Source organism: Pristis pectinata, chromosome 17, assembly GCF_009764475.1.
Source record: "Pristis pectinata isolate sPriPec2 chromosome 17, sPriPec2.1.pri, whole genome shotgun sequence".
Taxonomy (NCBI): Eukaryota; Metazoa; Chordata; class Chondrichthyes; order Rhinopristiformes; family Pristidae; genus Pristis; species Pristis pectinata.
This window is the reverse complement of record NC_067421.1, coordinates 32,095,254-32,120,487: the sequence shown is the minus strand read 5'-3', so window position 1 is coordinate 32,120,487 and position 25,234 is coordinate 32,095,254. Positions and strand designations below refer to the sequence as shown.

Below are 25,234 nucleotides of genomic sequence, written 5' to 3'. Positions count from 1 at the left end.
TTGGAAATATACCATCCCAAAGGGTTGTTGACACAGACTCTGAGCTCATTCAAAACAGAAATGGATAGATTTCTAGATGTTAAGGGCATCAAGAGACATGGAGATACTGCACAAAAATAGTATAGAGGTGGAAGGTCAGCCCATGACCTTGGTGAATGGCAGAACACAAATCGAAAGGCTGGATGGCCTACACCACTCCTGTTACTTGCGAAGTGAATAACCTCACATTTCACCACATTATACTCCATCTGCCAACTTCTTGCCCACTCATTTAATTCATCGAAAATCTCCTTGCTTTCTCTAAACCTGTAGCTTCCATTGTCTGTTTTTCTTTTAAAATATTATTTGCTATTTTGCTCTCATACCTTATCCTTTCTTCCTTTATAGTTTTTTTCAAAAGATTTCTAAAGCTGTTTTCTAAAGATTTCTCTCAGTAATTTTTCCAACTCTGTATGCCTTTTCTTTCAATCTCATACCATCCTTAACTTCCTTAGGTAGTCATAACTAAATGCATCCTTGTTAGAGAGCCTTTCTTCCCTAAACTTTGTTGAGGGTAATGAAATACCTGTTTAATTGTCTGCCACTGCTAAGCTACTGTTTCCTTTACTTTTCCAGGCCACTTCAGTGAATTCATGCCTTGGCAACTGCATTTTAAATTTATGCCACCAGTTCCACACCCAAGTTGCTCACTCTCAAATTGAAACTGAATTTCTATCACTCTGTGATCATTAACCAATCTTGTCGCATTACACAACACCAAAACACCTGATTGACTCCTCAACATATCCCTCTAGGAAACGATCCACTATGAACACGTTCTCAAGACTACTTTTATAAACTCAATTTGTCCAATGATATGATGATTAAAATTACCAAGGATTATTGCTGTATCTTTCTTACAAGCCCCCATTACTTCTTTATTTTCTCTTTCTTTGTGGAGCTACTGCTGGGGTGCATTTACTACTCCCACAAATGACTTTTCAGCCTTACTACTTCTTATCCCCACCCAACCTAGCCCAATATCTTTAACTTCTGAGCAAATATTCCTCACCAGTAGAGTAATTTCATCCTTTATTATAGCAGCTCCTTTCACTTTCTGCTTATCATTCTAAAATGTCAAATACCCCTGAATATTGCCAAAGTTCACATGAAAAACTTGAGCACATGAAATCATGTTTCTTTAATCTCATCATACCCAATTATTTCTATTTTTGCTGTCAACTTGTCCTTCCTTCATTTGAATCATTGTTATTTCAGAGACCTGCATTTTCTCAATTTGTTCTCTTCCTCTTGGCTGAAGTAAATTTTGTTGCTTTGAAATAACAAAAAGATTCCACTGTAGTAAAGAAACTCCTTAAAACTAGACAACAAGCATGGAATTAGAGGACACAAATCATAAATTCACAGATCTAGAGCACGATATTAATGTTTTTGGTTAAAAAGAAATCCCCTTTCTAGAGAATAATAGGCACATCTAACAGACTTCCAGAGAAGGTCTCTCATTCAGGCTTACTTGCAATCATTCAAAGGAGTTAAATCAATATCTACTGAGAGAAGATTTGAAAACTGCAAGGACATCAAAGCTGAGTTTGTTGTCATGTGCACAAGTACATATATTGGATGAAGCATCCAATGTACAATGGCATCGCATTGCAAACGTTGTTTTCCTATACAATACTCAAGGTAATAGCAGATATTTAGTAAGCTTTTGAGTTAATACCCTGGAGTTTATTTTCAGAAACAAAGTTACATCCAAGATATCTATTCATCCTCATCAATGGCAAATAGCTTAAAATTGGAAAGTAGCATAACCACTTAAACAGTTTGCAGGTATAAAACATGGATCAAATTTACCAAGTAAATAATTTCCCTTTGTAATAACTCTACCTACTTCATACCTCTCAAAGCAGCTTCTATACATTTTTTTATTTTTGAGATGTGATGAACATTGGTACGGCAATACATACTGAACCTTCCTAGTTGTCCTCAGAATATAAAAGGTTGGCTATGTATATAGATAATTATTAAACCAACATTTGGCAGTTCAAATAATATTATCTTCAGTGCTGAAGTGTCCAAAAAATAAATTAAGCTAAGCCAATTCAAAAGCCATAGATTCTAACTCTCCCATGATGTGAGAAAGCTGCAATGTTTTGTTTGTTAACTTTGCATTTGCATGCCAAATAGTTTTTAAAAAAGTGGCAATATGTTCAAAATTAAGGTTCAAAATCAACCTCTTTACTCAAATAAGGAAGTGACTACCATTAACTTGCCAATTTATAAATGAAATAAACTGGATTATTCACCAGTAAACAGTCTGTATTTCTTGCTGTGCAATATTCACAAACTCAAGCTGTAACAAATAAATGCAGTTTTGCAAACAAGTCATTTTAACGCAAAAGTAAAATCAGTTCAACTTCACATAATTTCCAAAGTCCAGCTTTAATATTCACTCAGACAGAAATTCACAAGATGACTAAATCTGTTTAAGTCAGTAATGCAATGCTGTACTAACAAAATCAAAGCAAACTAACCTTGAAAATTGATCAGATGCAAGTGTTAATGACATACAACAGAAAAAAAGTTTAGAGGACATATTGTTACCTGCAGGGTATACTGATTGATCACTTGAAAGATGTAATGAGGTTTGCTATCAAAGGAGGCAGGCCGGTGAAGGAGAGTGGTACTGCCAAAGGCAATCCAGCCTGCCTCAAGTTCATCATTGCGACAATAGACAAAACCGCTGGGGAGAAAAGAAAGCATGCTGAATAGAAACGTTACTGGCAAAATTCCGTAACAATAATAAAACATTTTTTCAAAGCACCTTCCTAAAAATAATAGGATCATTCTTAACCAGGACTAATGAACCATCCGCAGTTAACACCAGGGGAATTTATGCACCTCAAGTTCAATGCAGTTGAGGCAAGAGACAACACTGAAGTATTATTCAGTCCTCAACCCATGTAGAGTATTTTGCTCAGCACACATTACAAAGGTCCTTGAAGGTGCAAAGATTTATCAGGATGGTTCCTGGGATGAGGAAATTATCAAATTAGTAAAAATTGACACATCATAAAATAGGCTTCAACTTTATTACTTTGGATTGGCAACAACAGATTTTATTATTCAATATTTACTATAAAAACTACAGCACCGAAGTGCTACTTTAAATGCAAAAAGACTGATAATGTACAAGGATTATTCATCATTTTGGTAAATTGTTCTATTTGGATATAAACCAAGAATATAAACTTTTAAATCCACAACAGACACTTTTATAAAGTAACAAAGGTACATTAGAAAGGGAAAACGATACACACATAATTAAACAAAGATGCAAAATGTAGATCTGAAGACGTTGTTATTAGAAAGAGCAATTTGGATATTTAGTTGCAAAGTTACCCCTAATATCAGATAGCAATGGCTTAGACTGCAATACATAACCCAATTTATCCGGTAAAATTTAAATAGTTTTTTTTACATTACTTACCTTGCCAGAGTACAAGATAGAAAGATAAAAATTTAGACAATGAGTAAGTTGAAAACAGGCATATGCTATTTTCTGATTATTTATTCTGATAATTCCATTTAAATAACCATGTTAAATGTGTTAATTTGAGTGTTTTAATGAGTGAAAATGTGCAAAGTCCACCAGAGCATGAACACTTGAGAATGCAGAAACCAAAAGGAGAAACCATTTGACCCCCTCAAGCCCATTTTAACACTTAACTAGAATATGGCTGATCTATACTTTAGTTCCATCTACCTGCATTTCTTCCATAACATTTAAATCCTTGATAAACAAGAATCCATCAGTTTTTTGAAACTTTCCACTGATCTAGCTTCAGTCATTGGTTTTTGTTGGGGGAGGTGTGAAGGGAGGGAAACAACTGTGGGACAGAGTGGGAGAGAGAATCTCCACATTTGCACTTTGTGACATTACCCTCGAGCACGCTAGGTTCTTATTTTATTCTAAACTCTCCCTCCAGGTTACCCGTATCCATCACAGCTAATATTATTTTCAAGGGACTACAACCAGTTTTCTAATTTGAACCATTTAGTCTTGGTTTTGTCCTGGTGAGTGGAGCTGTATCCCTCTTAAGGCTAAAATGTCCTTCACAAATGGCATGAAAGGTCAAATCTAGTCTTTGCACACATTGCTAAATAGGCTATATATTTGTAGTGACTTCTAGGATCCTTAAAGGAAGTTTTGAAAAAGGATACCTCGAGCCAAGACAATGATTTGTTGGATTAAATATCTTTTTAAACAGGTATTTGGACCCGATACAGATCCTTCACTGATCTCCTCTTCCAGTTAGAGCAACACCACCAGCAGCCAAGGCATGTAGCTGATCTCGGTGTATATATTAATTCTCCATGAGAGCTGAGGCACCCTGGAATGTAAGCTTCCTGGATGAGGAACACAAGTAGGTCCAATTCTCTTCCTTAATTTGATCTAAGACTTCAAGCCCTAAGTTTGCGCTTTCCCAGGAGATTAAGCTTTTGTGAAGCAGGGAGGACAGGACGATTGTGAAAAGAAGCTGCAACATGTCAGCACATTAGGTTGCTGCATCAGCTAATCTTACATTTTAGGTTTTGCATGATAGAGCTCAAAGAGAATAAAATCATAATGTACTTTGTGATTCTGCATACGCAAACCATTATAAAAAGGAAAGCACTGTGGTGACTGGAAACTTGAAATAAAAACAGAAACTGTTCTTTTCATTGGAACTCAAAAAGTTACATCTCAAAAATGAGCTTTAAACTGCAGAAAGGTATATGGTGGGGTGGTGTGGCGCAGGGATTGTGGTTTGGAAGAGTAAAGAAAAAGTCTGTGCTGGAAGGAAAGACAAGTAAATAACCAAAGGGATACAGGGATGATACTGCAAAGTTGCAGGTATAAATAGGAAGAGCAGAATTTTTACCTGAAATGCTGATTCTAATACCGACTGATGTTGCTATCATTGAATTTCCAATTTGTGCTTTCTGATTAAAAACCTCATCAACTTGAAACTTTAACCGCTGTTTCGCTCTGGTGTTACCAGAATAGATTTTTATTTAAAGTTTTTGATATTGGCAATATTTTGTGTCAAAACTAGTGAAACAGACCGTCTTAAGATCACAAACACGAGGTAGCTTCCAGTTTTGAAAGCTTCTGGCTCAAGAACAGTTCATATACAAGAGCATGAAGCCAGATGAAGGGCTTCAACAGAACATTTTAGTTGGTCTGACTACGAGAACTAGTCGAGTCAGGTGCACCTCCGGCCTTAGAGTTCAAAGATGCGAAGTAACATATTTGAAACATATTAGTTGTAGGTGTACAGTGGATAAGTTGAACAATTGTCCCATCTGTCTTGGCATATATAAGATGTTGCTAATCTTTATTCTGTAACTCATGTAGTAGTATAGCACAGGGAAAGAATCAGCATGTACGGTGCAATTTGGTGACTACACCATTTCAAAAATGTCAAGTATTAAAGACAGTAATATTTAGATCCCATAAGTGAAATCACAAGCCACTGAAATGGAGCAATTATAGTGCACTATTCTTCTGCAATGAGGGGGGGATTTGGTGCAAATTTAGTACACTATTCTTCTGCAAGGAAAACGTTAATATTCACAATAACTTAGCAACATCTAAAACCTGCAATTAGCGAGTATACATACAAAAGCCACAAGCCCCTGTACAAGATCTGGGGTAGAGTACAATCTGATCTGCTAACATGCTGCATTAAGAAATATTACACCCTTGTATTATGTCTCATACTCAAGCTCCAAATGTCATCTCAATCAGATTAGTGAAATGCAAAAGACGCTCATTTATTTCATGCCTCTCCTAATGAAGTCCAGTAGTGCAGCAAGAGAGCCAAGAGGTGTCGCTCAGCCATCTGAAGAGAACAATTTCTTCATAACTAATCAAAGGGAAATTATTTCTCCAGCCCCAGAGCAGATTAAATTGGTAAAGCAAATGAAATAAATGTCAAAGGACACTCCATATATGAAGGTTAAAATATTTGGTCCCAAAGTCAGAACAAGCTCTCAAATGTAACCACTTTTAAAGTAGAATATCCCTTCATCGCCATGATGTAGGCTACCAAAAAGATAGCAAAACAGTTTTAACCTTAGAATTTATTTATTCAAGATAATAAGATTTCTGGAAAGCAGAATATTGTGATATGGGGGAATGACCATGAAAATGCTGCTGAAATAAATCATCCATAACTTGGTTAAATGGCATAACAGGGTCAGAATGGCCTACTCCTGCTCCTATTTATGTTCTTATTGACTGCAGAACCAACAGACCAGAAAGATACAAGGTTTGATCATTAGTCATGTTCAGTTGGTTAAAGCACTACAACAGGATACAATAGCATAGTGGCTAAATTGTTGTACTAGTAATCAAGGCATTGACTGCTGATCTGGACACAAGAATTCAAATCCCACCATACTATATGGGGAAATTAAATTCTAGCAAATAAATCAACCTAGTCTCAGTAATTGTGAACAAGAAACAATTCGACTGTCGTTAAAGCCCTTTTGGTTCAGTAATATCCTTTACTGAAGTCTACCATTTTAATCTGATTTGACATGTATCTGACTTCAGACTCACTAATGACTCTCAACTGCCCTCCAACTGTCCACCACAGCACTTAGTCAGGAACAGATCATATGGACAACAAACACTGATATTTCCAGGGTACCCCTTTGTTCAATGAATATATGAAAAACAGAATTGCTGGATTGTGGAAGGTTGGCATCTGATGAAGACAGGATGGAGCTTTTTTTGCAATGTTTGTCAATGCCCATCTTCAACTTTTACCTTGGCACAAAGTGCTGCATTGTAACCATGGAGTAAGAATGTTCAAAAAGGGAATAATTGGAAAAGAAAGCATTAATAGTTAAACCCCATATTTAACCAGAAGACAGGACAGAAATATTACTTCAGTTCTTTCACACCTTTCCTTGACCAACTAGCTTACTGTTTCAACCAAGTAAACCCAGATTTCCCGCAAATTGAAACTTCTGCCTTTTTTTAACTACCACATTTGCACGGATATAACCCAATATAAAAATTAACCTTCACCACAGTAATACTTATTGGAGAATACACAAAATTTCCTCCATGTCTCCCCAATTCAGACTATGGAAAAGACCCCTTTGTGGTACAGAGTAGCTGTGTAAAGACTAATCAAAATACTGTGCGCTCACAAAAAAAGGTAGGCTTCAGGAATGCCATCAAAAAAGCCTTGGCAAATTACTACAGTAGTTCTTATAGATGGTGCACACTGCAAATAGTGTGTGTTGGAGAAAGTAAATATTTAAATTGGTGAGTTGGGTGCAAATCAAGTAGGCTGCTTTGGCATAAATGATGTCAATCTTCCAAAGTGGCACTGAAGTAGCATACATCCAGACAAGTGGAGAATATTCTTTCACACTCTCAGTTTGTGCTTTGTGGGCAAGTCATTTGCCCAGCTCTTGTGGCCTCTTCAGTCCTGTGCTCATGATATTTAAATTGATAGTAAATGTCAAAGTAGCATGATCTGAATCTCTTTTGTTGATGATCAGTGCTTGATGTTTGTGGTACAAATCTTATGTGCCTGAACACTGTCCAAATCTTGCTGCAATGCAAATATAAAATGCTTCATTATAAGGAGTCAAATGGAAATGAACACTGTGCAATAATTTGCAAACAGTCATTTCCAAAGCCATTGGGAAAGCAGCTGAAGCACCAACTAAAACCATTTTCCTCTGTTTTTCTCAGATTCTCAAATGACATTGAGAGGAGCCACTTACGCCTCCCCTCTGGAATTCAGCTCTTTGCTGCTCTCTGGTCCAGTTTGGACGAAGGCTGTAATATATGTGTGCTTATGAGATGATGTCAAGAGCTAATTTAGGATACCCAACCAGGTCAAATAGCATGCTGGTATGTGGGCATACAATTAGGTGATCCACTATCTCAAGATTGCTCCTATTAATTGAATGTAATAAATCAACTTAATAAAAGGAGATTCAAACTTGGTTCAAATAGAACTAAACAGAAACTGAAATATTTAGGAATGCGAGAACAATGACTCATCAAGGCTTGTGCTGTTACAATGATGACAATTTTCAATACCCCGCCACTTTTCTTTTACTGATGCGTACTTTTACCTTGCGTAACAAAGCTTTCTTGTGTCAGTGATTTCAAACAATGAACTGATTATGGCATTTTTTTTTAAGTCACTTAAATTTGAAGGCTTGATCACTGTCATTTTCTTCCTTTTGTGTCTTGTCACAAATGGAAAAGTATATGAAGAATATAAATTCTTATAGAACATTGTCCACCAGGTTCTCCTGATGTACAAGTACCATTTCATATGCCTCGAGCAAGGTTAGCTAATAGAAAATGCTTTCTTTTCCTCAACAGATGGTATTGAAAACAATACAATGGCATACGAAAATCAAGTTCCAACAGTCTTTTACCTGAAACTTTAACTCTGCCTCTTTCCACAGATTTCTGTCTTTATTATCAATGATGGTGTAATTCTGAAGTATGATCATTGTTTTCTCCTTCTTAGGCAATCACTCAGAGTTGAGATAACTTGCATCCACTCCTATTCTGTGGGCTCTGAGGTGGCTAACAAATCAAACGTACGACAAGCAGACACCATCAAAAGTAAGGGAGACGATGCTTAATGGAGAGGTGGGTGAGCAATTTGAGATACCTCTGGGCCTTTGTGCTCCTGACAAATGGACAGATTCTCAATGCCATCCTGAAGCAATACATGCTGCAAAAGTGATAACATTGGCATATCTTCTGCTCCAGTAAACACTGCCCTCTGACAATGAACGTTCATGACAAGTCCCTTGAAAATGTGGACTACTTCTCACATCTTGGGAGCCACCTCTCATGAAAGGCAGACATTAATTATGAAATTCACCACCTTTTCGATGCACTTGCACAGAATTAGTTAATTGAGAAGAGGATTTGAAGGTCAGTTCTGGCATAAGCAGTTACCCTGCACTCCTATGCGCTTCTGAAACCTGGATTATCTAAGCAGATATCTCAAGGCACTAAGAAAAATAAAATCACCAACACCTCTGAAAAATTATTCAAATTCACTGGAAGGATTTACAAACCAACATCAGCATAATCTGCCAGACCAACATTTTGCCCCCATCCCTCCCAAGACCCTAGTTACTTACTGTCAGCTACATTGAGCTGACTGGAGTACCCAAACATAAACGCTATTCCAAATCATGGAAAGAGATTTACCTGGTGTACAGATTCAAAGATGTACTTATAGCTTCCTTTAAGTACCACATCCTCACCGACTCCTGGGAATCTCTCGCCCATGAACACACAGCGTATTCATGGTTTTGAGAATGATTTCACAAATTACCCACTTACCTGCCCCATCTGTGGAAGAGTCTGCGGTTCCCACACTGGGCTCAGTAGCCACCTCAGTAGAAAAACTTGAGTAGAAGCAGGTCATCCTCAATCACGAAGGACTGCTTAAGATGACATTTATTTGTAAGTCAGAGTACTACAGCACAGAAACAGGCCCTTCGGCCCATCTAGTCTATGCCGACTTGATCTTTTGCCTAGTCCCATCTACCTGCACTCAGACGATATCCCTCCAAACCCCTCCCATCCATGTACCTATCCAAACCTCTCAAATGTTACAATTGAACCTGCATCTACCACTTCCACTTGCAGCTCGTTCCACACTCGCACCACCTTCTGAGTGGTGAAGTTCCCCTTCCGATTCCCCTTATATATTTCGTCTTTCACCCTAAACTTATGACCTCTAGTTCTAATCTCACCCAACCTTAAGGGAAAAAGCCTGCATACATTCACCCTATCTCTAGGGCTCATAATTTTGTATACCTCTGAGATCTCCCCTCATTCTCCTGCGCTTCAGGGAATAAAGTCCTAACCCCTTCAACCTTTCCCAATAACTCAGGTCCTCAAGTTCCAGCAACATCCTTGTAAAGTTTCTCTGCACTCTTTCAAGCTTATTGATATTTTTCCTGTAGGTAGGTGAACAGAATTGCACACAATACTCCAAATTCAACCTCACCAATGTCTTGTACAACTTCAACATGATATCCCAACTTCTGTACTCAATGCCTTGATTTACAAAGGCCAAAGGCCAATGTGCCAAAAGCTCCCTTTACAACCCTATCTACCTGTGATGCCACTTTCAAGGAATTATGGATCTGTATTCCCAGGTCCCTTTGTTCTTCCGCACACCTCAGAGCCCTACCATTCACTTTGCAAGTCTTACCCTGGTTTGTCCTCCCAAAGTGCATCACCTCACACTTGTCTGCAATAAATTCCATCTGCCATTTGTCAGCCCATTTTCCTGGCTGGTCAAGATCACGCTGCAAGCTTTGATAACCTTCCTTACTGTCCACCATGCCCCCAGGTGATGTCATTCTCATGTAAGAGGCAGATATCTGGTTACCTATTTGAATGGAAGTAGTAGGAATGGTTCGCAGAGTCTACAGTCATAGAGCTATTCAGCATGGAAACAGGCCCTTCAGCCCAACTCGTTCATTCAACTAAGTTGCCTAACTGAGTTAGTCCCATTTGCTACATACCACAAAACTTAAACAAGCAGAAAAGCAAGGCAATGTTCAAAAATATAATTTGAAAAATGATGGCAGCAACAGATTATTTCTGAGCATTAGTATGTCACATGGAAAGGTAAGATTAGCAATTCCATAAAACTACCTTCTCAGACTTTATTCAGGAGAATGTGGCCTTGAAGAAATCCAACAAGCAGATCACTGTTAGCCGCAGGATGTTGCGTGGCCCAGAGGAGCCATGGGTAGAGAAAAGAAATCAATTATGCTCCACCCAATCCTCTTCCCATCCTTTGTGCAACTATCAGCATAATGCTCTTTTTTCCCTCATTCATGTTCTTACCCAGCTTTCCCCAAATTCATCTATTAATCACTTCAACTAATCCTTATAACAACATTCTACACATTCAAACCATTCTCTAGGTGAAGTTTCTGAACTGTTCATACAAATTGTGAACAACAGTGGCTCCAACACCAACTCTCATGGGCACTTTCACTTTCTCCCTTTCAGCCAGACCGCTATCCGTTCTTCAACTTTGTAGTAAACTGTATGAACAGCAAGTCAAACAGTTATGAGATGAACTCCTAAGATTAACGGAGTTGCAAAACAGCCAAAATAAATGTGATGGGTTTAGTAGGTGGATGCTCATCAAATGGAATTTCAGCATGGCTTTATCTAAGTTTACATTTTATGACATTTTATACAAATATGACAAATTTTCCACTAGTTTCACAATACAAATGTTCCCAAGTTTAAACTGTGCTGGCTATTTGCAGGCAATTACCGTAGTGTCCCATGGAGCCCCGAACCCAGCTTGCTGATCCCTTTGCCAACGGAGTTAGTTGTGTAAAGGTACATTCCATCTGTTGCAAGACAGCGACCTAAATCTGCATCTGAAATACAAAGACAGCCATGTATAAAATCAATAGATTAATGCAAAATGGGCCTACAATAGCGTAAAATCAGCTTTATACTTCTGAATACACCAGCAGATTCAGTTTTAAAGGAATTTCAAATGGTATTTTATTCCATTTTTATGAGAGGAAGGAGTGATGCTAATATTTCTGTATAATTTCATGGTCTTTACTATGCACCAGCCATCATACAATTTCTCTCACCAAATCTATACCAGGCAAGGTATTATTTGAAATAATGTTCAAATACTTGGGTATTTAGCAAACTACATTAAATGCAATACAAGGAAAGACTTATTAACTAATTACAAAAATACACAAGAGAGAATGGATCACTTATTTTACCACCTAACATCTCCATCAACTCCTCTTCTAACAGTATACCAATTACCCATTTTTTTTCTCTTTTCACTTGGAGAGACTGCCAATACAAGGCTAAATTCTGCCCGGTTCTGCTCAGGATTCATTTCCACTAACACTCAATTTTTTCAATCGTTTGGAAATATGTTGAGAAAATATTTTCAGTTTCCAAATTTGAGGTATAATTACACCAACTGCAAGCATACTGTCTGAATATACTCAGATCTGTAGGCCTTGCAGTTTTTAAATCACAGAAAAATTATTGTACAGTATACCCTTTATTTGGGTAGACAAAGGAAGCTCCAGATTCAATACTTGTTCAGTTGTTAGTTAAGAGATCAAAGCAGCAAAGGATTACATGACTTCGCTGTTCTTGGCAAGAACAATTCAGAAGCAAAGCCATACTTAAGCATCAGTCACAAAAAAAAGCAAATCATTAGTAGCTCCCTCCACGATCATAAAAAACAAAAGTTGTTCCCAAATATAATGATAATCAATACCTAATGTTACAAACTGGATTTGAATTCATCTGATTAAACATGTCAGCAACTGAAGTACACAATCCCCTTCATAATCTATGTTTATTGAAAGAAGAAAACTATTAACGCCCCGCTGCCTAAAAATCTGCTTTCAAAGAATCCATCATTCTGTTCAGTAACAGCTATAATCATTGATGGTAATTTAATTACCAAGATAATATGTTTCCTCTTAAAAATTACTGAAAAAAATACAAGCAAAAAAGTGATAAATTACACATTACGACATGGAGTTTGCAGTGTAGAAACAGAGCTGTCACCCCACCTTGTCTATTCAGGTGTTTATGCTGCATTAATCTGCAACCTCCTACTAATTAAATTTATAATACCAAGCTTCCATCCCTTGTTTACCTTGCTTCTTCACAAATGCATCCATGCTATTCCCCATGACCAGATAGATTTGGAATCCCACACAATAGCACATCGATTCTTACAAACCCATTCATAATATTGAAACATCTAATAAGTCATTATTCAACCTTCTATTTCTAGTGAAAATACCCCTATAAAAAGAAATTACTAGAAGTAATTAAAAGCACTACCAGCTAAATAACATATTCCTTGAAGGTCTAAAGTGTCAGATCATCACAATTTCATTGAAAGGTGGATGAGCAGTACTTTATATACTATAATGTGATTTATAATAAATTAGAGAACAGTTGTTTGAAAGCAATCACACAGCAGAGCCAATAGGGGATTCAAAAAAGGACAACATTTTACATTTTTATTGTGTCTTTAACATAGAACAAAAATGCCCAAGCTTTGGCATGACTAGTCAAACAGTAAAAGATGACAAGCCAAAGATGGTACTAGAAAAGGTAACTGAAAATACATTTAGTCTGGATCATAATCCATGAAGCATTGCCCAAATGCACTGATAACATAGTTCATTTCAGATTTCTATTCAATATTTTCATGGCTTCCCTTTTTATCCCCAAAATAATTTGTAAAAGCTCACAAATAAATGATAAATACCTCACACAATCTGTACTATACTGTAAAACACTTAGCCACGATCAGAGGATATCTTAACAAATCAATTTGATGTGGAAAGTGAGGCTGCAAGTCCTTTCTTTTGGCACTCCAGTGTGTCAGGTTACACAAACTGCATTTGGAGGCTGGCTCCAGCTTTCTGCCAAATTGATCAGTCAGTAATAATTGCAGGTCCATAATGACAATTCACATCAGATCATATTTCCAGTTTATTGATGAAATAGTGAATGCACAGCGGCCACAACTGTACATTCCCACAATCCCAGAGAAATATTTCAAATGACACAAATCTATAAAAATATTTCTCATTTCTCAGTAAAAAAAAATCACTGTCCTAAATTATATTCATTGCAATATACAATTATTCAACATATTCTATTTCAAATTTCAACTCTTATCCTTCGTTGATCATCATGTTCACTGGATGTAAGTGACAACGTCAACTCCATCAAAACACTGGAAAGATTAATTATTAATAGAAGCAGGTGATTGTGTTAAAATATTCACTCATATATAATTAATTGGTCAGAATTGCTGTTAAAATATATAATGAGCATGCTATTATAAATAATAAATAAGACTCACCCCACCGATAACACCCCCGGCACTTATGCCTGCAACCGCACCAAGTGCTACACCCGTCCCTACACCTCCACCATTCAGGGTCTCAAACAATCCTCAGGTGAGGCAGCACTTCACTTGCAAGTCCAAAGATGTCATTTATTGCATCCGGTGCGGCCTCCTGTACATTGGTGAGACCCGATGCAGATTGGGTGACCACTTCATCGAGCACCTTTGCTCCATCCGCCACAACAGCCAGGACCTCCTGGTGGCCACCCACTTGAATTCCACATCCCATTCCCATACTGACACGTCTATCCATGGCCTCTACTGCCACGTTGAGGCCAGACACAGGTTGGAGGAACAACACCTCATATTCTGCCTTGGGAGTCCCCAACCTGATGGCCTCAGCATCGATTTCTCTAACTTCTGGTAACCCCACCCTTTCTCTTCTTCTTTCCCTCCCCTTTGTCTTCCCTTATACCTATGGCTCCTGTCACAAACCAGCAACAAAAGAAACACACTGAGCATGATTCAGTGTTAAAAACTATTTTATTAATCACTACTTATGATAATACGTAAAATAAAAGTAAAAATGTTAGTATGTTAGAATTCAAAAATGTTAAACCTCGAACGTTAACCCCAAAACTAAACTCTTCGTGTGTGTGTGTGACAAAGTCCAAAACTCCCAGTTCCGGAATGGTTCTTAAAGTTCAGTTCCGCAAGCCATAAGGTGAAACATGAGCAAGGGCTTCTTCAACAACCACCGTTGTCTGAAGATAAGATGTAGATGTAGAAAAACATAGAGAGAGTACATACGAAATCCAAATGTTCCACGATGGAACCCAAAAGACACTTCAGTGTTTACTCGGTAGTGACTTCCTCACCCCGAAAAGCATCCGAACCGTGGTCATCCACACACAAATACCTGTTTCCTTCTACAGGTCAGCAACAAAGTGAACTCCACCGGATTACTTCCAACTTCCATACATGGATTTCAGTGACAGACACAGTTATAGTTTCTCATCCATCGATAGAGAAAACAAGCAGGCTGGTGTCTCTCTCCCTTCTCTCTCTCTCTCTCCTTCTTCTTCTTCTTCTCCAACAACGTCATTACGTCCTTTATCTTCTATTGACGTAAGCACGCCCCACACACACATACACACACACTCTCTATCTTAAAGGGACTTTCACTGAGTCCATAACACTCCCTTCCCCCACCTTGATGACTTACCCATCTCCTCTCCTCCCCCATCTTTTATTCCATGATCCACTGCCCTCTCCTACCAGATTCCTCCTTCTTCAGCCCTTGGCCTCTTCTACCCATCAGCTCTCAGCTTATTACATCCTACCCCCACCCACTACCTTCCCCGTCTCACCTGGACTCACCTATCACCTGATCTCACCTATCCCCTGCCTGCGTGTAATCCTCCCCCTACCACCTTATTCTGGCTTCTGCCCTCTTCCTTTCCAGTCCCGAAGGGTCTCAGCTCGAAAAATCAACTGTTTATTTCCCTCCATGGATGCTGCCTGACCTGCCGAGTTCCTGCAGCACTTCTTGTGTATTGCTATAAGACCCAAATTATTTTGGTTTATATTATGAAAAATATTAACTACTTGGGAAAAAATGTTCTTTATCCACCAATAAAACTAAATACTGGCAATTAACAATGACTATGCAGAATTTACACCTTTTTCAGTCAGATTTTTGGGATGCAGCTGTTGTCTTTCAGTCTTGAAGAGGTGGCCTTTGCCTTTAGAATACTACACCTGGCTTTCAAAATGCAGAAAGTGTACATGGCCCAGTGAGCAATTTCATTTCTTTGTGGCATTCACTGGTCAATGAAGTGATGTTTATGATTTGATGAAAAAAACCAGAGGGATAAAATTGCAAGCAACAAACAGTTTTCATGATTATATGAAAAAAGTGAACTGAGGAAATTGTCTAAATCTGTGCATAAATCTGCAGAGTTGCAATTTCTGCATGTGGTATATGTAAATAAGTGAATTATGCATAATCCAAGTGTCAAATAAACCAGACACATTTTCATGAGCTCTCCACGTTTCAAACTGCACACATTGTATGTTATCTCACTGGAGACTAACCACCCACAGCAGCATGGTGGTAGAGAGCATCTGAAGATTTGACTATTCAGCATGCAGATTTGTTGCGACAGGACACGGTGGGACTCGAGCATAAAAGAAAAAGGGTGGGCTATCAAGAATAAGCATTTTAACTGTTAAAAGTGGAATGGTACAAAATGCCAGGTCAGACCCAATCCAGTTATTTCAGGAACCTTGGCACTTATGAAAAAGCATACAAGCCTTGAAGTGAAATGGATGATGTTCCTCACAGCAGACAATAGAGCTGAAATTGAGGCTGATGGTAAAAAATGTGCCCATTGAAACAAACCTACACAAAAAACTATCTTACTAATAGAGATATGCCGGAGTACATACACCACTTTGGCAGACCTCCTGGTGCCATAAAGAAGGAAAGATGTCCCACAAGGAGGTGTTAAGCAGACCAGACTAATACTTTCTATAACTTAGAAGAATGAAAAATGACCTCATTGAGATGTACAAAATTCCTACAGGGTCTGACAAGATAGATGCAGTTATGATGTTTGCCCTAGCTGGCGGGAGTGGAACCAGTGGTCACAATCTCAAACTAAGCCATTCAGGACAGAGACAAGAAATTTATTTATCCAGTGGGTAGTGAATCTTTGTAATTCTCAATCCAAGAGGGCTGGAGAGGTTTAGTCACCGAGTATTTTCACAAAAGAGATTGATAAATTTTTTTTAGATGGTAGGGGAAATCAAGGGATAAGGTTGGTTCAGGAACCTGGCACAGAGGTAAAACATCAGCCATGAACTATTGAATGGCAGAGTAGGAACAAGGATTTGAATGGCCAACTCCTGCTTTTATTTCGTTATTATTTATTTTCTTCCTACTTACTGTCCAAGTTAGAATAACTGAACTCTTCACTTCCATGTTATTTTTGCAACACTCAAATACGTCTATATGATATGGTCTTCTACCTCCCTGTGACCATTCAGGGCTTAGAGTTTACACCCAGCAATGTAAATGACCCTTTTTGTATCTTAGTTCAATCTCTTCAGGTTCGTTCGGATTCTCAGTCATACAGCACAGAAATAAGCCCCTCAGCTCACCATGTCCATGCTGCCTGCCATATCTAACCACACTAATCCCATTTAACTGCATTAGCTCCACGACCTCCTTTGCCTTGGCAATTCAAGTATTTGTCTGGGCGCTGCTTAAATGTTGTATTTGCCTCCACCACCTCCAGCGCATTCCAGATCACAACCATCCTGTGGGTGAAAACAAACTCCCCTCAGATCCCCTCTCAACTTCTTACCTCTCATCTAAAAACTATGTCCTCTTGTCTTAGACATCCCCACCATGGGAAAGATTTTCACTATCTACCCCCTTCCATTCCAGGGAAAACAAACCCAGCTGATCCAGTCTCTCCTTATAACTGAAATGCTCAATCCAGACAACATCCTGGTAAATTCTCCTCTGCACCCTCTCCAGTGCAATCACATCCTTCCTGTAGTGTGGCGACCAGAAGTGCACACAATACTCCAAGTGTGGTCTAACCAGCGTTTTATAAAGTTGTAACATGACGTCCCAGATCTTGTATTCTATGCCATGGATAATAAAGGCAAGCATCCACCAGGGCTGCCACTTTCAGGGATTTAGGGACTTGTACTTCCAAGATCCTTCTGTTCATCTCCCTAGGGCCCTACCTTTAAGTATGCATGCCCTACCCCTTATGCACTCCCAAAATGCATCACTGCACACTTGTCAGGATTAAATTCCATTTGCCATTGGTCCACCCAACTTTTCTGATCCATATCACCTTGGGCAACCTTCTTTATTATCCCTGACACCACCAATTTTCATATCATCTGCAAATTTACTTATCGTACCTTCTACATTCAAATTCAATTTGTTAATGTATAATGTATGTTCTATTTGTTGATTGTTCTAGCATATTAGGGAAGTTAGCCAATCTCAGCTGGGATCCCAATCAAGTGGTTAAATTTAATACAAACTCTCGAGTGTGAATGGAATAACAAAATTAAGGCTGGTACATGCTTCTGAATAATGCCCTGTGAAACCAGTAAGGCAACAGGTTGTCCACATAAATCTCCAAGGTGAAAGTCTGAAAAACTTTCCTCCATTGAAGTAATGTATCTTATTCATCAATGCTTAAATTTTAACATAAATCCCTTTTGTAAAAAAATAGCAACTAAAACAGTACCCTAGCCCTTGAAGTTAACTTTTTAGCCAACCTGGTGTCAATGTAGAAAATGCTCAAATTCCGATTTAGCAAAAAGGACTGATAAAAAGGCAATGATTAAAAAGTAGAATGCAAATGTGAAAAATCTGCAAAAAGCAATGAGAATTTCAAACCAGTCCAGAACAGTCGGTGCCTGGTACAACAGCTTCAGAAACGTCACAATGTAGAACTTTCATAACACATGAACTAACAAGAAAGGCTACATTGTTCTGTCATTAACAAGCCTTTGTTAAAGTGAAGGCTACTTTACACTATTTACCACTGTCAAGATTGCTTATCTGAATGCAGCATTTGGAGCTAGAATGCAATGGAGAGAGCCTCCAAACTAAACAAAAATTGTCAATTGCAAAAGAAGATTGTAATGTTGGGCAAGATTCCATCACTCAGTGCAAAATGATTAGAATTTAAATTGTATATCATAGAGATTTATGCCACAGGAGCCACATTTGGTTTACTCTATTCATGCCAGCCAACAATGGACTTTAGGTTAATCCCACCTCTTAGCTATTATGGAATCATAGAAACTGTCATTTTGCTGACACGCATGTTGATTCCCTGACCCCTTTAACAGTTCACTTGCAGTTTTGTTGCCCATTATAAAAGTTAACATTAAAATAGCAAAAACATGTAAACATGATATACAGATAGTCATTTTCCATATTTTATCAAAACAAACCACTCCACTTAGAGATACAAATAATGTGATATCACAGACACCAGTTGTACTGACAGTGACTAAGGTCTGCTGCTTTAGAAAAGTCTAGAAATTGAACTCCAACCAGAAATCTGCCAGGAATCCAAATTACAGCCACACACCAAGATTGTCAAGTGCTCTTCATGAAGTCATCATGAATCTACCCCGAAGGGTCAGATTATCAACTTGAAACATGAATATCATTTCTCCCTCCACAGGCGTTGCCTGAATCATCTATTTCCAGTACTTGATGTCTTTCTCATTATAGATGTTGACTTCAATCTTCTATTTTAAATTTAGATTTTCAGTATTTGCAGCCTTTTTTTAAAAAACGGCTCATTTAGTACACGGGATCTGATAAGCTGTAATCAATACAGATCAATGCACTTTCAGAGAGATGTGATACAGTTACCAGTTTCTCTTCAAAACTGCTACTTCTAAGTGACCACAGTACCAAATTCACCTGGACAATAAAAGGTGAAAAATAATGTATTTTCATAGAAATGGTTGGAACACAAGATAGACTTCATAACTTCAAACACTGGGACAAAAGAACAAAGTTAGCGAATACATTAAAGAAAGACACCAACGGTGAATAATGTAATTGTGAAAATGTCATTGAAAAGAAAATAAAAATAAGAAAACTTAATATTTCACTGAAGGCAATAGCAACAAAAACACTGCACTGAAATCTAAATGATAACACTGGAATCTGTAAACAATCTATTTACAAAACTCAATGTACTATATCACACTAATATAGTGAGGAGTGTTCTTGCTGTTGGAATGAAGGCCAATTGTCAGGCCATTACAAAAGGATTTTTACAAGATGCAGTACTTAGCTCACAAATATACTACACTAAAGGGTTTGTTTCTTAAAATGTACTTGAATGCCATTCCACACCTTAGGAGGCAACTCAACAGTAATACAGGATGGGAAATTTCCCCATCATAAATTCACTTTTAAAAAAAATCTTACGTCAGAGAATAATACATTTCAATACATGATCATTATTAATAACCAATATATTATCATTGTGAATAATACCTCAGATATAAAGGTATTTTCTCTTTAAACCTTGACCAACCATCCATGTGCATTTTTCTAGGAATTTATATCCTGGTAAAGCAGCATTTAGATAATGCAATTTCCTCCTTAATACTGCCACACCCTCATTTTAATTGGTGGTTTTAATTATGGTAACTTACCCCGTGATCATCGCATTAAATAAATTCAAAAGTAATGATTCACCTGCCTAATGATTCATACTTAAGTAAGTTTTCTATGCTAACATGTATTGCCACTCTTCTTTCTCTTATAGGAGAATAAAAAGCATACCTTTGTTGTCACTAGAACTACTGTTGCTCTCCGGTGCTGATAGCATGTCTTCAAAGCCCCAGGACACCATGTGTTTATTGCCAAGCAAACAAGAAGCAGAGCCAGGTCCTCCCTCTAATAGCAGCAGCCTGAGGAGATAAAAATGTTAAATGCATTCCCTTTTATTACGGCCCAAGTTTTGCTTTCAAAATAACAGTAAATTTCAAAGCTCTGTTATTTATGCAAATAAAAAGTACAGCAATTTTAGTCAGGGGGCAAACTCAAAAATTCAGAGGTCCATTTAAATACATTATTACCCTATTAGCTTTCAGAAATGACAGCTTATTCTCTCTGCCTTACGAAATACATTAAATGTCACAAAACTGCCATATTTATGTAGCAGGCCTGAAGTAAACAGAAATTTAAGATGAACCATTTTATCAATTTGTTTTAAGCATTCTTTTAACAATCTGGTTAGTTTTATAACTGGCACAATAAAGTTACTAGTATAAATGTGAAGTCTTGTTTCTTTGAAGTCTTATCTGACTAATTTGATAGAAAATTGAGTTAACAACCAGGGTCTATGAGGACAATGTGCTTGACGGATTTTAGCCAAGTTCCTGATAATATCTCAGATAGTAAGCGAGACAAAATAAAAGTCCACAAGGTCCAAGAATGGCAAATTGGATCAAAAATAGGCTCAGTGGCAGGAAACAAAGGACAATGTTAGATGAGTGCTTTGTGACTAGAAGGCTGATAACAGGGCTCACCATTCAGTCCCTTGCTTTTTGTTTTACATACATTAAATGATTTATATTTAACTGTAGGGAACAAGATAAAAAAGCTTGGAGATTATACAAAATTTGGCTATATGATTGACAGTGATGAAGAAAGCTTCAGACTGCAGAACAATAACAGTTACCAGGTTGTAGGAAGGATGCTCTGGAAACCACATTACAAGGAGGATGTGAAAGCTTCAGATGGTCCAGAAAAGATATTTGAGAATGGCTCTTGGGACGAGGGGATGCAGTTACAAATTAGATTAGAGGGCTGTTTTCATTGCAGAAGAGAAGGCTGAGAAGAGATTTGACAGAAATATATAAAGTAAGGTGAGGGGGTGGGAAGAGAGAAAAATCAGGACAGAATTGATTATGATAGGCAGTTCCATTTGGAGGAGGGATCAAGGGCTAGAGTTCACAATTTAAAATACAGGGAATAGAATTAAGAGTGACATGAGGAAAAATGTTTTCTTTTAAAACACCATACATGGTTCGAATCTGGAATACACAGCTGCATATGTGGTGGAGGCAAGTTCTATTGCGGCTTTCAAGGGGAATTACAACAAAAGAAAGATGGAGAAAATTTGCAAAGCAATGAACAAAAGGCTGGTGAGTGGAACTGGAAACTTACTCTGGCAGAGAGCCAGTGTGGATATAGAATCACACAGATATTCTGCAAGGAAATAGGCCATTCAGCTCACTATCAAGGTCAACCATCTGCACTCATCCTACCTCAATGCTTTATTTTCCCCACACTAAACATTAGAGGTGATTTGTAGTGGCTAATTAACTTAACAACCCACAGATTTTTTTGAGATTTGGGAGGAAACTGGAGCACCTGGTGGAAACCTATGTGGTCATGGAAAACATGCAAACTCCACACAGACAGCACCGAAGTTCAGATCAAACCCAAGTCATTGGAGCTATGTGGTGTTCCACCCCATGCCAAATTAAAGACAAATGGCCTCCTCTGTGCTGTAACTATTGTATAATGACATATAGATGGTCATCTGGTCAGTTAGTCAGAAAAATGAAGTAATGCATTTGGAAAGGTGCAAAATAAGGGAATATAAATTAAGTGGGAGCATATTAAGTTGTGTTGACCTCAAACAGGTCAATAAGGTGTTAAAAAAGGCATTCACTATGCTTCCCTTTATTTGCAAAAGGTACAGATTACAAGAGCAGGGAGGTTATGCTAGAAATGTACATAAACTGGGCCACAGCTTAATTTTTCCAGTCAGCTTATTACAGAAAAAATGTGATTGCACTGAAGAGGTACAGGATGTTTACAAATATGTTGCCAGGACTGGAGAATCATAGCCATGAAGAAAGGTTGGATAAGCCAAGGCTATTTCATTGGAACAGAGAGAATGAGAGGAAACTTAAATAACATGTATTAAATTATGAGGAGCTTATGCAAGGTAAATAAAAAGGATCCATTCTCCTTAGCGAAGGGGTCATTAAAGAAATTGGGAGAATAATTAGACAGATGAGGAATATTTTTTCATCATAAGCAAGCAGGGATCTGGAACTCACTACTCTAAAAAGAGTAGAACACTCGTCACATTTACACAGTACTTGGGTGTATAACCCAAAGAGTAGAGACTTGAAGGGTTGAAAGTATTGCATTGAATATAGGATTTGCCAGTAGCACTTTGTCAACATTCACAAACACAGAGCGGCCGTCATAAACTCACACTGATTTTAGTTTTATTTGACAACAGAATCTGAGGGGAGGGGGCTGGGAAAAACCTCAGAGCAGAGGTGCAAGATTCGGTCGGGGGTGGGTAGCTCAATCAGTAACAACGGGAAGATGGACATCCCGCACTCTAAAATAGTTGTAGACTGGAGCCTTTAATTGATGAACTTAATTTAATGTTTTCACAGGCCTTGCATACACGGCAGAAACTTGCTCAAACAATGTTGTATGCTGTCAGACATTACTGCACAAGTGCACGTGTTGAGCAAATTCACTCAACTAGAAGTGCCAAAGACAATGTTGATCCCTGGACTCTTACTCTAATTGAAAATGGCCCAATAAGCTCAAGTTTGGGCACACAAACAAATTAAGTAATTTTCAATCCACCCTGTATTAAAAAAAATGTCTTCTTTGATGGAGTTCCCATCTAAAAATTATGGAATAACTCACAGTTGACTGACTCTGAACCGAAATCTTAACATTTAATTAACAGATTTTCTTTTAAACAAAAACACCAAACAAAAAGCCCAGCACAGGAAGCGGGGTGGGGGGAGAGAAGAGGAGCGGTGAGAGCAATAGGTATTTCACTCAATATCAATGATCATATTAGAGTGAAGAGTGAAACTCACTTTGTTTTTTTTTAAAACACACAAATACATCAACATGCACAAGGAATAATAGTATTCTTAATTGCAGTTTACCACTCACCGATGCAGAACGTCCGTAACTGGTAAAGATCCCAAGTCCGTTTGCTTTTGTAACAAGTGCACTGTGTGAATGAAGGTTTTCAGGGAACCTCTGAAAGAGAAACGTAGTCTTAAATATGAAGGACTAAATCAGATGAACTGAACAGCAATTTAATAGTCACTTTTGCAAATGGCCAACATAATTTTAAAGAACAGGCAATTAATAATTTAGTTAATTAGTCATAATGCACTCACAAGCAGTAATGCAGATGCAAACAGTAGCAGTGCAGAATTATTTTCAATGCAGAGCTCTATACAAATTCTGAAAACAGAAGAAACCCATTGAACACATGAGCTCAAAGTGGAATAAACATAGGACCTGATGGATGCTGTCCTTCTGATAAACACTGCCCTCATTCAAATTCATGACTGGTGGTGACAGTATCCTCTACCAGTTGCTAACATACCAATAAAGAGGGCAGTACCCAGGTTATGCAAGCGTTCGGTTCCTGAGCCGTAAGCCAATTCCTCTGCAAAATCAGAAACATCCGTTTTCTACAGTAACCCACATAGTATCCCTCTGCATTCACTTGCCATAATTCTTTCATTTCATTGAATAATCACCCTATCACCATCTATAATTAAACTACTGGAACATATATTGTATTTAGTCATTAATGAATACCATGAAGCATTTTATTATCATTACCAGCTTGAAGAATGCAGGGGAGAATGTGTGTAAAGTTGGATTTCCATAAGTCAGGTCATTCATGACCCAGGGAGCCCCTGAACAGGAATTTTAACTAAACAAGCCTCTCAGACAAAACTGACCAAGAACCAAGTTGACAGCTTCAGAAAACATAACACAAATGTAACTTCTTCAATGATTGCTTAGGGACCATGTGTGAAATTAGCAGCACAGTGGAAACATGACCTGTGTATCACTTGGATCACTGCCTGAAACACAGCAAAATTTGACATTATGTTCCTTACTTCTCATTCAAACCCCTTCAACACAGAACAAAAATCCAGAAATGGAGTGTCACAATGACCCATAGGTTTGACTCAATCTAGTACTTTTTCCTCATCTCCAATAAATTGCTTACTGTTTAATTTAGATTCTTTTGGAACCAATTGGCACCAGACCTTATTACTTCCTTCATCTAATTAATGAAGAAAGCTGAATTCAGAGTCAAGGTGAGTAAATGACCTTGACATCAAGGTTATTTTTCCATTCCCAGGGAAGTGACAAATTGACTAAAGACTTGCTTCCAGTGGGAAACACAAAATGTGACCTAAAATATTGACCATCTGTTTTTCTCCACAGATTCTGCCTGACCTGTTTGAGTTCTTCCAGCACCAACGAAGGTTCATCATCTTGGAATTTCCAGCTGAAGGTGGCTACAAATACTTCAGCTTTAACATCTACACTCAAGCTGCCATTTTTGTCCTCAATGACAACATGCTTAGAACATTAATTCTGTGTTTTAGAATGCAAGTACTTGGAGATGGAGAGGAGATTCACCAGGATGTTGCTTGGAATGGAACATCTCAGCTATGAGGAGACTGGATATGATAAGTTTTCTTTAAAGCACAGAAGGCGGAGGGGAACTTAAGCGAAACACAGAATTATGAGGGGCATAGATAGGGTAAATAGTGAGAAGCTCTTCTCCTTAGCAGGTGTGTCTATAACCTGGGGGCATAAAAATTTAAGGGAAAGGAGATTTAGAGGGGATTTGAGGAAGAAATTTTTCTGGAATGGACTGCTTGAGAGGGTGGTGGAAGCAATATTT

The 25,234-nt window shown here is 38.1% G+C and overlaps 1 protein-coding gene across 5 annotated transcripts in view; it reads right to left on the bottom strand.

Annotated features, from left to right (window-relative positions):
- Nucleotides 1–25,234, bottom strand: part of LOC127579642 (probable E3 ubiquitin-protein ligase HECTD4) — a 219,125-nt gene that overhangs the window by 162,466 nt on the left and 31,425 nt on the right. For all 5 annotated transcript variants that reach the window (XM_052032551.1, XM_052032555.1, XM_052032553.1 and 2 more), the window contains exons 3-6: nt 23,464–23,553; nt 20,299–20,426; nt 11,358–11,466; nt 2,605–2,743 (exon numbers count right to left, since the gene is read on the bottom strand). In XM_052032551.1, coding sequence (XP_051888511.1) covers nt 2,605–2,743; nt 11,358–11,466; nt 20,299–20,426; nt 23,464–23,553 — 466 coding nt within the window. The remainder of the gene's footprint in view (nt 1–2,604; nt 2,744–11,357; nt 11,467–20,298; nt 20,427–23,463; nt 23,554–25,234) is intronic.